Source organism: Marmota flaviventris, chromosome 14, assembly GCF_047511675.1.
Source record: "Marmota flaviventris isolate mMarFla1 chromosome 14, mMarFla1.hap1, whole genome shotgun sequence".
NCBI lineage: Eukaryota > Metazoa > Chordata > Mammalia > Rodentia > Sciuridae > Marmota > Marmota flaviventris.
The window spans coordinates 87,241,942-87,255,374 of record NC_092511.1 but is presented as its reverse complement, the minus strand read 5'-3'; the positions used below and the strand labels follow the sequence as shown (position 1 = coordinate 87,255,374).

Below are 13,433 nucleotides of genomic sequence, written 5' to 3'. Positions count from 1 at the left end.
CACATAAAAATAAAATAGAGGTATTGTGTCCAACTACAACTAAATAAACAAAATAGTAAAAAAAAAAAATATTTGACTTCCAATCCAAACCAAGGGTCACTGCCAAGGAAAATGCTCACCTGGAGGGCTTTAATCCGGTCGCACACATTTTCTTGGGAAAATACCCGCACCGGCCGAGCAGGGTCTTGTCCCGACTCAGGAATAAAAATACTGTCGTGCGAGAGGGCCCGGCTGCCCAGTGTGCCCCTGGACTCCCTGGGATAAAAAAAGTGACTGTGAGACCCTGGCCACCTCCCCCTTCACCGACTCCTGGGGACCCAGAGTGAAAGAGGGGCGGTGTGGGTTAACCGCACCGGGCATATCCTACAAGTCCTCTGTGTGTGTCGTCTGTAGCTCTTGGTTCCCGTTTTTGCCTCTCAACCGTCAAATACCTCGGGCTACTCCTAGGAGCTGTGCAGAGGTGGGAATTTTCCTAAGAGATCTGAAGGCTGTGCGAATTCTTTTTATTAGTGGAAAACCTGAGGTGTGAGGTTGGAGATGCCAAGCCTGCAGGGAGGAAGGGTGGGGAAACCTATGTGGCAGGAGGAGGGCATGGCTCAGGGGCAAATGTGCAGCCCCTCCGTGTTGCCCAGTGGGCTGAGGGCCTGCGGGCTGGAGGCGCCATACATCCCCGCTTGTCTGTAGTGAGAATTGCCATCTGCATGGCCGCATCCTCTTCTGATCACCTGGCACGATCCTTGCCACTCTGTGCTTACGTCCCAAACATCAGTGGCAGGCCCTCCTGCCATCGCCGTGCCAGGCCCTTTTCCCAACCCGGAGCTCAAGGATCTGATTTGGAACTGAACCCATGGGACATTCATAAAATGTCCACAGGATGTGGGAATGAGCTGTAAGATTTTCCTAGCAGCCTGAACAATAGGTGGAAGGAGATGATGGAGACTACGGTGAAGGAAGGAAAGCAGCCTCTACATTCGCTGGTCTTGTGCACACTGACTCCCCCCCTGCCCTTCCCCGGGGCATCCTGTCCTCTCTGGGGCATTAGGGCTCTGAGGTGTGGCCCTGCCCTACTGCAGATCAAGCTGTGTCGGTCAGCAATGCTTCCCTTTAATTACACTCTCTGGCCTGCAGGGGCAAGCTTGCAAGTAGGCACCCTGGATCCCAGAAGGTGGGGGTCCTCACATTTCTAGGAAGGAATCAGCACAGTGGAAAAAACTGTCCCTTTCTGCCAATGGCACAGCTCCTAACACGAAGGTCTCTCTCTCTCACACCCACACACCTGGATCTCTGTCCAGCAGCACAGCCCATGGCCACACTGTCTGGAAACCACAGCGCTGCCCAAACACCTGCACTCGGGTGTCACTAGTGGAATGAAGAAGTCTCCAAAGAGACACCCTAGCCAAACACAGGAGGCCACGTGAACAAGGCCTTTCACCACGGCAATGTCTGTGAGATGGGGAAGCAGCCAACATGCTCCTCCGGGTGTTGAACAGAATACTCCAGGAGCATCCTAGGAGGAGGACTCTGCCTCTGACTGAAAGGAAGATCCTCTCCCTGCATGAGCTCACCAGAGGAACCTGCAGAAGTACAGTAAGCGGCACACAGCCACACTCGGGGCACACCAGCTCTGGGAGAAGGGGGCAGGGACATGCACAGGAACATACGAGAACACAGGTGCATGCTCTGCTTTCAAAAAATAAAAACAGGGGCTGGGGCTCTGGCTCAGCGGTAGCGCACTTGCCTGGTGTGTGTGAGGCACCTGGTTCGATTCTCAGCACCACATAAAAACAGATAAAATAAAGATCTATCAACAACAAAAAAATATTTTTAAAAAAGTAAATAAAAACAGAAGGACAAGTCACAAGTGAGGAAGAATGGTTTCCTTTGCGGGAAAGGAAAACTAGATAGAGAAACAGGATACAAAGGTACCTGCCTTTACAATTTTTGTCTTTTAAACTGTAAATGTTTCCTATAAAACAAAAGACAGGGAAGGGAAATAGAGCAATCCCTAAAACTAGAAAACAGAAACAAATGAGCCAACTTTTATAGCAGGTTGTTGACAGATCTACAAAAAGAAAGGCAGGATTTCAGGTGCCTTTAACTCTGTGTCTGAATGACCTTTTTTTTAAGATATATATTTTTAATTATTGGTTGATTTTTATGTGGTGCTGAGGATCGAACCCAGTGCCTCCCACGTGTGAGGCAAGCGCTCTACCACTGAGCCCCAGCCCCAGTCCTCCAAATGACTTTTGCTTCCACATCCAGGGCAGGATGAATTCTACGAACAACAAAGACAAACATTTCAAATTGCACCTAGTAGTTCTATCAGTGGTAATGTGGGCTAAAAACAAAACAAAACAGAGTAGAGCAATGTTCGTGGAAGGCCACCTGTGCATAGAGCACACAGTGACTTTATTCCAGGATGAAGAAAATGAGTAACTATGCTAAGATTTCCAATAGAAAAAAAAAAGAGAGAATACAAAGAATCAAAGAGATAAGACTTGAATGAAAATAACAGTGAATTAATGATTATTCTTTAAGCCAAACGAATTTCTTAGCTGTACCCGCTAGAAAACTCCAGGAGCAGTAACAGCTAACTGGCAAGCAGGAAAGGAAGGAACATAAGCTAAAGATCTGGATCTGGTCTCCTCCTCAGTACCACTCTTGAAAAATGTCACTTGTCATACTCCATCCCCTAAAGGAAAGTTGGGATCCTGTCCTGGATCCTGGCAAACTCTTGCAAGCAACTGAAGTCAGCTTCCTGCTACGTGCTGGAGATAGAAAGATACCAAAGGCCTGACCCCAACTTTCCTCGGGCTTCTTCTAAGAGGAGGACGTGATAAGTGCACAGGTCATTTCCCCCCAGCTCGTCCCTCTGGCTCTGCTCCTGTCTGTGGCAGGAGGGGTCACCCCCAGGTCTGTGCCTGCAATCACAGGACAGAGGGCTTGCTCCTGTCAGGAGATGGGGTGGGTGGGGTGGGGGTGAGCGTGCCCCTGGGGCTGGCCAGTGAGGTAACTCTTGCTCCCTCAGGGTCTGGGGCATGGGACCTAGAGCCTGTGTGCAGTGGGTTCCTCACGTTGCACAAGGCACCACCCATGGCCAGCCCTGCTCCCTGCCAGCACTGGAAAAAAATTAAAGTAGCAGAATCTAAATTTTCCTCTACAGTCATTTGGTGCCACCAAGTGGTCAATTTAATTTCTACACCTTAAAAATAAATAAATAAAACCACACAGGGAGCAGCTGGAGCTAGGAAGGGACAGGAACCCTCATGGGCAGGCTCAGGCCCAGGACCCCGGCTCCGTTGCTACATCCCCCACCCCCACCCAGACCCCCAGTGGGTTCATGCTCTCTGAGGAATTTCATCCTCAAATCAGAGGCCAATGTTTTAAAGAAAACATAAAAGTGGGCAGAACAACCAACCTGTTTCTTTCTAGTCACAGAAATAACGGCTGGAGGGATGGGAAGATGTGCCTGGTAGCTGTATTTTGATGGACTACAAGTTACAAAAACCAGCATTTCTTCACTAGACCTCCCCCAATTTTTCACCCACACTGGGTCCCAGCCCCGACCCAAGGTATTTTTTAAAAATTATTGTAATTGTGCAAATGCATGGGGTGCAGTGTGGCTATTCAATACATGTGTACAGTGTGCAATGATCAAATAAGGCATTAACATTTCCATCTCCTTAAACATTTTTTTTGGATGCTTATATTTTATTTTTAGATGATTTTCCTAAAACTGAACAAGAAGCTTTCCTCTCTCCATCCTGGACTCGGACCGGAGAAAGCATACTTATTAGATTGCTTGGAGTTCAAGTTTAGAGAGCCACGTGTTTCTCATATGGTCCTCAAGGTCCTCAAAGGGTTTAAGTCACATTACACCAAGGTCCACATCCTGATCCTTTGGCTTTCAGCTTCGGGATGTCAGGTAGCCTCCAAATTTCTCTCCAGCTTATTTGGCTCATTTATTTGATGGCATATGATACCTCTTCTCCCATGAGGGTCAGGGACTTTTTTTTTTTTTTGTGGTACCAGGTATTGAACTCAGGGGCACTCAACCACTGAGCCACATCCCCAGCCCTTTTTTGTATTTTATTTACAAACAGGGTCTCACTGAGTTGCTTAGCACCTCGCCATTGCTGAGGCTGGCTCTGAACTCTCGATCCTCCTGCCTCAGCCTCCTGGGATTACAGGTATGCGCCACTGAACCCGTGGACCATGGACATTTAATACACCTGGCACACAGCAGCTTCCTATCCATGCCCCACCCCTACACACATTTTCTCCATCCCATGTTTAGAAAGACAAAGGACATAACTTGTGTGGACGAACTGCTCCTGGGCTGTCCAGGAGGGGAGGAGGCCGGGAGCCCAGCACGGTACTGAGACTCTGACAGAGGATCGGTTCTGCCGAGCCCAGATGTCCCCGCTGTAGCCGGAGCGCAAGGCCCCGTGGGACTCGACAGCAACTTACTCAAGTTCATCCTCTGAGTCATAGCCCACTGGCCCTGACTCGATGGCAATGACCTCGCTCTTGGCTGGGTTCTGCTTCCAGGTGCTGTTCCCCGTGGACGAAGGCGATTCCTTTCTCTTCTTCTTTCCAAAGAACTTCTTGAAAGTTTTGAATTTAGATTTCTTCTTTCCTATACAGAGGTAAGCAAAAGTAATAATCAGCAGGAGTGTGTGTTTGTGCGCAGGTGTGCGCAGGTGTGCGCAGGTGTGCGAGGTGCCCGTGAAGCAGAGAAAGCCTGGGTTCAGGCCTGACACCGGCCTCCTGCTTCTGGAAGTCCTTCCTTTGCTTGGCGTAACAGCCTTGCACACCTGGAAACAAAATCAGTTTGTTTATTCAGAAAATTTATGTAAATGAGGCAAGAATGCCTTGGAGCACAATCATGGAATCTTTAACCCCCAGGAGCTTCCCTCTCACACGAAATCAAGGTTTAACGTCTAAAACATTCATAAACAACAACGACGAAAGTTCTGATCAGGTGAAGGCTGTGTGATGACCCAAGGTATTTTTTAAATATTTATTTATTCATTTTTTAGTTGTAGTTGGACCCAATACCTTTATTTCATTCATTTGTTTTTATGCGGTGCTGAGATCAAACCCAGGGCTCCGAGCATGCTAGGCGAGCACTCCACCGCTGAGCCACAATCCCAGCCCCGACCCAAGGTATTTTTTAAAAATTATTGTAATCGTGCAAATTTATGGGGTGCAGTGTGGCTATTTAATACATGTGTATAGTGTGTAATGATCAAATAAGGCATAAACATTTTTTGGGGATGCCTATATTTTATTTTTTTAATTTGTTCTAATTAGTTATACATGACAGTAGAATGCATCTTGACACCTCATACGTAAATGGAGTATAACTTCTCACTCTTCTAGTTGTACACTATGTAGAATCATATATGCACATAGGGTCATAATGTCCGATTCCTTCTTCTAGCCTTCCCTTCACTCTCTTCTGCCTAATCCAAAGTACCTCTATTCTTCCCTAGCCTCCCTTACCCCTTCATTATGTGTTAGCATCCACACATCAGAGAGAACATTCCAGCCTTTGTTTGGGGGATTGGCTTATTTCACTTAGTATGATAGTCTCCAGCTCCATCCATTTACTGGCAAATACCCTCCTTTCATTTTTCTTTATGACTGAATGATATTCCATTGTGAATATGTACACATTTTCTTTATGCATTCATCTGTTGAAGGGCATCTAAGTTGTTTCCATAGTTTAGCTATTGGGAATTGAGCTGCTATAAACGTTGATGTGGCTACATTACCATAGCATGCTGATTTCAAGTCCTTTGGGTATAGACCAGGGAGTGGGATAGCTGGGTCAAATGGTGGTCCCATTCCAAGTTTTCAGAGGTTCCCTAAACACTTTTAAACATCTTCAATTGTCATTTAATCATCATACATATTTTGGGGGTACAATGTAGTATTGTATACAATATATACAATATATACTGGTAAAATCAGAATAATTAATATTGCCATATCTTTATCATTATTTTGTGTTTGGAGTTTCAAGTGTGTCTCCTCTAGGCATTAATAAAGTATATAATAGATCGTTGTGAACTATAACCGCTCCCCATTGCTATGCTGTGGAACCCTAGAATTTACTTCTTCCGTCTGTGTTTGGATTAGCCGTAATCCAGCCTCCCTCCAGCCCTCCTCCCTGCCACCTCCCAAGGCTGGAGTCATTACTATTACTCATTTTGAATGATTTTTTTTTTTTAGCTTGAGCTTTCACATATGAGAGAGAACATACAGTACCCATCTTTCTGCATCTACTTATTTTACTTGATTGTCTCTATATTATCCATTTTGCTGCAAATGATAAGATATGATTCTATTTAGTGGACGAGTAATATTTCATTGGGTCTGTATTCCATGTTTCCTTTACTCAAGTTATTAAAAAACATTCAGATGCTTCATCTATCCTGGACATAAACTAAGGCTCTCTGGAATAATGAGCGCCATGATGAGCTAATAACTCTTGATGAAAAAAAATGACCCAATGGCGGCCATTCTTATGCTGGAAGACGCTGTGACAGGGCCGAGTCAAATTGGGCCACATCTCCTGAATTGTTAGAATCTGCGATACTTTTTCACATTTTATGATTCGCTTCTCTGAGGTCACCTTCCTTGTCACCCACATATTCTCTCATACCCAGGACCCTATGATGTCACCGCAGTAGCTCAGCGGAGTTCATTCCTCTCCTTCCAACAGAAGGAGGTGACATCAGAGGTCACCAAGATGCTGTCTCATAGGTCGTGGACACTGGTTAAAGTGATTCAGCTGAAAACGTTTGGTAAATAATCTTGTAAGCTGAATTCCTTTTAAAACAAGAATATTTCTGTAGTGTTAGTAATAATGCCCCTCTGGGAAGCTTGCAGGTCTGGTCTCCAGGTGGAGAATCCCTTAGGATTACTCTAGCAGGGATGGAACAAGCCCCTCCCTAAGGAAAGAAAGTTCTGTAGCAAATGTGTGTTGTCAGCAGATGGTTCTTCATGAAGGTTCAGCATTTTGAAAGATTACTTTCCTGCCTTTGGTCAGGACACCTCTTGGCCTTTACCTCGTCAACAAATTGGTACATGTCCCCAAAGCCTGAACAAATGTACAGCCCTACTATGCTGACGGTCAGAAATGCTGCTTACAGCATGAATGGTGTGGATAAGAGTGTGGCTACGGAGACCCTGAGTACAACTGCAAGGACAATGGTCAGCCCTCTATGTGTTATCTCTTCTGCCAGCTTTCTAGGTCAGTTTTTTCAATGGCTGTCTGACTAGTCCAGGTTTCTACTTCTTGAATCTGCTTTAAGCCACGTTTCTAGGAATTTATCAATTTTCCCCAAAATTTTCATATCTACTAACACCCTTGCCTGTTCCTCTGGAGTGCTGTAGCTTCGTCACGCCTCATGTTAATTATCTGTGCCTTCTCTTTGTTCTTTGACCAATTGCACCAGAGGTTTGTTGATTTTATTTGCTTATAAAACATTTGGCTTTGCAGGGTGCCATGGTGCATGAAATCCTGGCAGCTTGGGAGGCTGAGGCATGAGGATCGTGAATTCAAAGCCAGCCTCAGCAAAAGTAAGGTGCTAAGCAACTCAGTGAGACCCTGTCTCTAAATAAAATACAAAATAGGGCTGGGGGTGTGGCTCAGTGGACAAGTGCCCCTGATTTCAACCCCAGTACCCGTCCCCGCAACAAAGTTTGGCTTGTCAATTCTGTCTGTGGAATATTTATTTTATATTGTATTGGTTTCTATTCTCTACTATTTCTGCAAACTTTCTTTGGGTTGATTTTGCTATTTCCAGAAAACTTCTTCAGATGAATAAACATTAATTTGACATTTTCTCTATTTTTACAAAACATACATTTAAGGCAGCACTTTCTTCTAAATCTGTTTCATGCACATGTTATGAAATGTAGTATTTTCATTACTGTTGACAATGTTTTCTAATTTTCATTATGATGCCTTCTTAGACCTATGTAGGGATTATTTAGAAAATTATATCTACATTTCCAAGTACTTGGGGATTTTCTTTTTCTTTTCTTTCTTTTATTGTATGCATGCGGGGATTTTCTATTTGTTGTTGATTTTGAGCTTAACTGCATTGTGGTCAGATAATGTACTCTGATCTGACTTCATTCAAATCCATTGGGCCTTACTTTGTGTATCAATAATTTTTATATATGATCCTAATATACTTTCAAATAATGTGTTTTTTTCCGTGCCCTGTACATATTATTATGGCTTAGAGATGAGGTGTCCCCCAAAAGCTCATGTGTGAGACAATTCAAGAAGTTTAGGGGAGAAATGATTGGGTTATGAAAACCTTAACCCAATCAGTGAATTAATCCCCTTATAAAGATTAACTGGGTGGTAACTGTAGGCAGGTGGGGAGTGGGTGGAGGAGGTGGGTCACTGGGATGTGGCTTTGGGGTTTATATTTTGTGAGCTGAGCTCAGTCACTCTCTGATTCCTGGTGTGGTGTCTGGAGCCCCTTCCGTCCACCACACCCTTCCACTCTGATGCTCTGCCTCACCTCTAGCCCCGAGGAATGGAGTCGGCCATCTGTGGACTGAGACCCCTGAAACCAGGAGCCCCCAAATAAATGTCTCCTTTTAAATCTGTTCTTGACAGGTCTTCTGGTCTCAGTAGTGAAAAGTTGACTAAAACACAGGTCGATTAGAACAAGGCCTTTTTCTCCTTGATAGACCTGTACAAATACTTTGTCTTTACTAATAAAATAGTATACATATTTGTTCTATCAATTTCAGAAAAAGATGTAAAAGAAACTAACCTATGGATCATAGATTTTCTTATCTATTTAATTATAACTTCTACTTTATATAATTTTTTGACATTATCTTAATACATAAAAATGCAAAATCATTATTTTTCTGGGGAATTGAAACTTTTATAAAATGGCCCTCTTTGTTTTTCAGTTAGGCTTTTTGCCATAAATGCTATTTTGACTAATATGAATATGGCTTTTCTGCCTTCTTTCTGCCCAGGGCTCACAAGGTGTATTTTTGTTCTTTCACCATCCTTAATTTTCTGAACCTTTGTATTGAAGATTCATATACTTAGAGTTTTAGGAATGCACTCTGGCAGCCTTACTGAAGTGGGACAGTTCATCGGTCCATTTGCCCTCACGGTGATCACTGATATATCAGTCAAAATAAGTCTACCCTCTCTGGTCTGTTTTCTCAATCTCCACTCTTGTCTTCTCTTGGATTAACTGACTGTTTGCACGGTTCCCATCACAAGTTTGGAAGCCTTGCCTTTTGTTTCTGTTCTGGCAGTGGTTACCCGGCAGAGTGGGCACGCTCTATCGCAGGACCATGCATTGGACCTTAGAACACTTCGATCCCCTTTGCGACACCATTACTTCCTTGGCCTTGAGTCCTTCTTGCATCCAGGACTTCCACCAGGAAGTTCCTTCTGCCAAAGGCAGCTTCCTGCCGAATCTGCTTTCCTGGGGTCCAACGGTGGCAAACTCAGGTTTCCTTGGTTTGAAGATGCCTTTATTTCTCCTTCAGTCCTGATCCCTGTCTTTCCTGGGTTCAGAGGTCTAGGCTGACTGTTATTTTTCTAATAATATCCTGAAGCCATTATTGCATGGCGCTGTGGGTTCTGTCCTGTTGGGAAGTCCGCCATCAGTATTTTGTACCTTCAGAAGCAATCTCTTCTGCTGACTGATTTTTAGGATTGTTAGTTTGGGCTTTGGTTTTCTGCAGTTTTATACTATATGGATGGATTGCCTTTTATTTAGTCTTCTTGGGATTCATTGGGTTTTTTTAAATCTGTAGATTGGGACATCTTTGTTTTTTTAATTCAATTCCAGAAAAATATTTTCAACTAAAAAAAAAAAAAAAAAAACAACCCTTCTTTCAGGCTGGGGCATGGCTCAGTCACACGGTGTGTGCTTAGCATTTGTAAGGTCCTGGGTTTGACCCCCGGCACACGCACTCTTCCTAGTGCACACAGAGTTGCATATTTATCCCCACAATCCAGATGCAGAGCTGTACAGGACATCCGCCCCCAAATTTCCTCAAGTAGTTAAAACTTCCGCCAGTATTTAACCCCTGGTGTCCACGGATCTCTGTTCCAATAGCCTTGCCTCTTCAAGGTCATATCAAGGGTGTTTTAGTTGGCTTTTTTGCTGCTGTGACCAAACACCTGACAAGAACCATTTCAGTGGAGGAAAAGTTTATCTGGGGGCTCACGGTTTTGGAGGCCTCAGTCCACACACAGTTCCTCAGTTCCTTTTCCTCAGGGCTCAAGTGACATCATGGCAGAAGAGTGTGGTGGAAGAAAGCAGCTCAAGACATCACACCAGGAAGCAGAGAAAGACTTCCACTCAGCAAGGACAAAATAGAGCTTTTGGGGGACACCTCGTATCTAAACCAGAACAGAGTGAGTCAGACAGTATGTGGCCTTTTGATTCTGGCTTCTTTCACTTAGAGATTCATGCAATATTTACATGTCTTCTCATAGTTTGTTCCTCTTCACTGCTGAGTGGTATTCCATTGGATGGATACACTGTTTGTTGAACCATCCAACCACTGAAGGACACTTGAATTCTTTTCAGTTTTTAGCAATTTTGAATAATCTTGCTACTGGCTTCTGGGTAACCATGTTTTCACTGCTGTTTGGTAAATATGAGGGAGTGGGATTACTGAGTCATAGGCTAAGTGTATGTACTTTATATGAAATTTGCCAAAATCTTTTCCAGATCGGCTGTACCATCTTACATTCCTACCAGCAATGCCTCCTCACCAGCGCTGCTCAGAGGATTTCTTTCAAGATGTTCTAATAGTTGTGTAGCGTGTTTCGTTGCTGTTTCAATTTGTATTACCTAATGACTAGATGTTGAGTGTTTCTTCTTAGATACAAACATCTTTTAAGAGCTGCCCATTTTGTAAATAGGTTTGTCTTATTGTTTTTGAATGTTCTCTCTGATAAGTGGATGCTGATCCATAATGGGGGGAGGTATGGGAAAAAATGGAGGAACTTTGATGGGGAAAAGGGGAGGGAGAGGAGGGGAGTGGGGATGGGGGCAGAAAAGATGGTGGAATGTGATGGACATCATTACCCTAGGTACATGTATGACTGCACATAGGATGCGACGCTACATCGTTGTACAATCAGAGAAATGAAAAGTCGTGCTGCAATTGTGTACAATGAATCAAAATGCATTCTGCTGTCATATGTACCTAATTAAAATAAATAAATAAATTTATTTTAAAAACAGTAAAAAAAAATGAATGTTGATGATTTCAAATATATGCCGGATGTAAATATTTCATCAAGTGAGATTTACAAATATTTTCTCCCAGTCTGATTTGTATTTTTATCTTAACAGTATCTTTCTCAGAGCAAAAGTGTCAATTTTGATGAAGTTCCACTTATTGATTTTTTTCCTTTTATGGACTGAGGCATCATATCTTGGAACTCTTCCCTAATCTAAGGTCAAAAATATTCTCTCTTCAGCTTTCTTTTAAAGACTTTATAGTTTTACATTTATGTCTAGGATCTATTGAGTTAACTTTTTCATAATCTGTGAGGTATCAATCAATGCTCATTTTTACAAATGGGTGTCCAATTGTTCTAGCACTATTTAGTGAATCACCTTTGCAACTTTCTCAAAAATCAACTGATCATTTTCATATGGATCTATTTATGGACTCTACTTTGTTCTATCTATTTCCATACATCTATGTTTCGGCTTGATTATTAGCTTCATAGTAAGTTTGAAATCAAGTACTGTGGTGAGTCCTCCAACTTTCTATTTTTCCAAATTGTTTTACCTGTTGAAGTTCTTTCTCTTTTCGTATAAATTTTAGAGTCAGCTTGCCAGTAACTCCTAGAAATCCTGCTGGGATTTTGATTGCTTCATATTTACCCATTTCCTCCCCACTACCTGTAGGTTATTTCGAAGCAAAACATCTCACACACTATTTTCATTTCAATCCTATAGAGTTGGCTTCTTCCTAAATAAAAAAAAAAATCTGAACCTTCATGGAAATAAAAAAATGATTACACTATTACAGTGTGGGGTTATATCTCAGTAGTACCTAGTATACCCAAAGCCCTAGGTTTGATTCTCACAACTGAAAAATAAAACAAAAAAGAAAAAGAAAAAAGTTACTGATTGATATTCCTACAACAAAGTATCAAACTAACTGTATCCCTGACTTTCATAGCTGACTTGAAAACTGCACTATACCTACACGTACTAACACACCATTTGCAGCTCAATTTGGTGAGAATTAACATTTTAGCAACATGGAGTCTTTCAATCCATAAACATGGTATATCTCTCCATGTATTTAGGTATTTTTTACTTTCTTTAAACAATTATTTGTATCTTTCAGTATACAAATCCTGCATATATTTTAGTTACATATATACCTAAGTATTTTAAATTTTTGATGCTATTACATATGGTACTTTTCAAGATTTCAATTTTTCAAATGTTCATTGCTAGTATATAGAAATATAACTGATTTTTTATATTATGATTTAATATTTTATGAACATGCTAAACTTAACAGTTCTGGATACTTTGTATATTTTAGATAATCAGGTCATCTGCAAATGCAGTTTTATCTCTTCTTTCTATCTCAATGCCTTTAATTTATTTTTCTTGCCTTATTGCACTGGCTGGGTGCCATGTTAGTTTTTATGGTTTCCTGGATCTTCCAGATATTTTCAAAACTTTCACATCATGTTTTATAATATGTATTTGAAAGTTCTGACATCTGATGCCTTTATCATATTAGTTTTCTTGTTTATGCTATGTATTAGTTTGCTAAGGTTGCTGTACAAAGTACCACAAACTGGGTGAGTTAACAGAAACAAATTGTCTCATGGTTCTGGAGCTGAAAAGCCAAAATCAAGGTGGTACTGGCATGTTTGGTTCCTTCTGAGGGCTGTGATGGCACATCTGCACCACTTCTGTTAATTAATTTCTAGTAGTATGCTGGCGATCTTTGGTGTTCGTTAGCTTGTAGATGCATCACCCAATCTTTGCCTTCATGTGCACATTACACTCTCACCATGCACATGTCTGTGTTCAAATTTCCCCTTTTTATATGGACATTATTCATACTGAATTAGGAACCCACCCTGTTTCAGGATGAACACATCTTAACTAAATACCTAATAAGGTTACATACTGGGCACTTCAGCATGTTGATTCTAGGAGGCCGGATTCAACCCACAGCATGGTGGTTCTTGTTCATGGTGCCCTGTTGCCTATACACCTGGTCATCACTAACTATATGCTTGTCCTAGTACTGAAAGTATTATGTTCTGTTATAATTTGAAGCCTAGACAGAAGACACTTCCCTTTACTGAAGATTGCTTCTGCAAAGCACCCGGGTTTCTTCCTGGTCTAGGAGTACCATTAACCAAG

General features: G+C 42.3%; 1 protein-coding gene across 3 annotated transcripts in view; it reads right to left on the bottom strand.

Annotated features, from left to right (window-relative positions):
- Cracdl (CRACD like) overlaps window positions 1–13,433 on the bottom strand; it is a 139,822-nt gene that overhangs the window by 34,231 nt on the left and 92,158 nt on the right. For all 3 annotated transcript variants that reach the window (XM_071601287.1, XM_071601286.1, XM_071601289.1), the window contains exons 3-4: window positions 4,471–4,639; window positions 120–255 (exon numbers count right to left, since the gene is read on the bottom strand). In XM_071601287.1, the coding sequence (XP_071457388.1) occupies window positions 120–255; window positions 4,471–4,639 (305 nt within the window). The remainder of the gene's footprint in view (window positions 1–119; window positions 256–4,470; window positions 4,640–13,433) is intronic.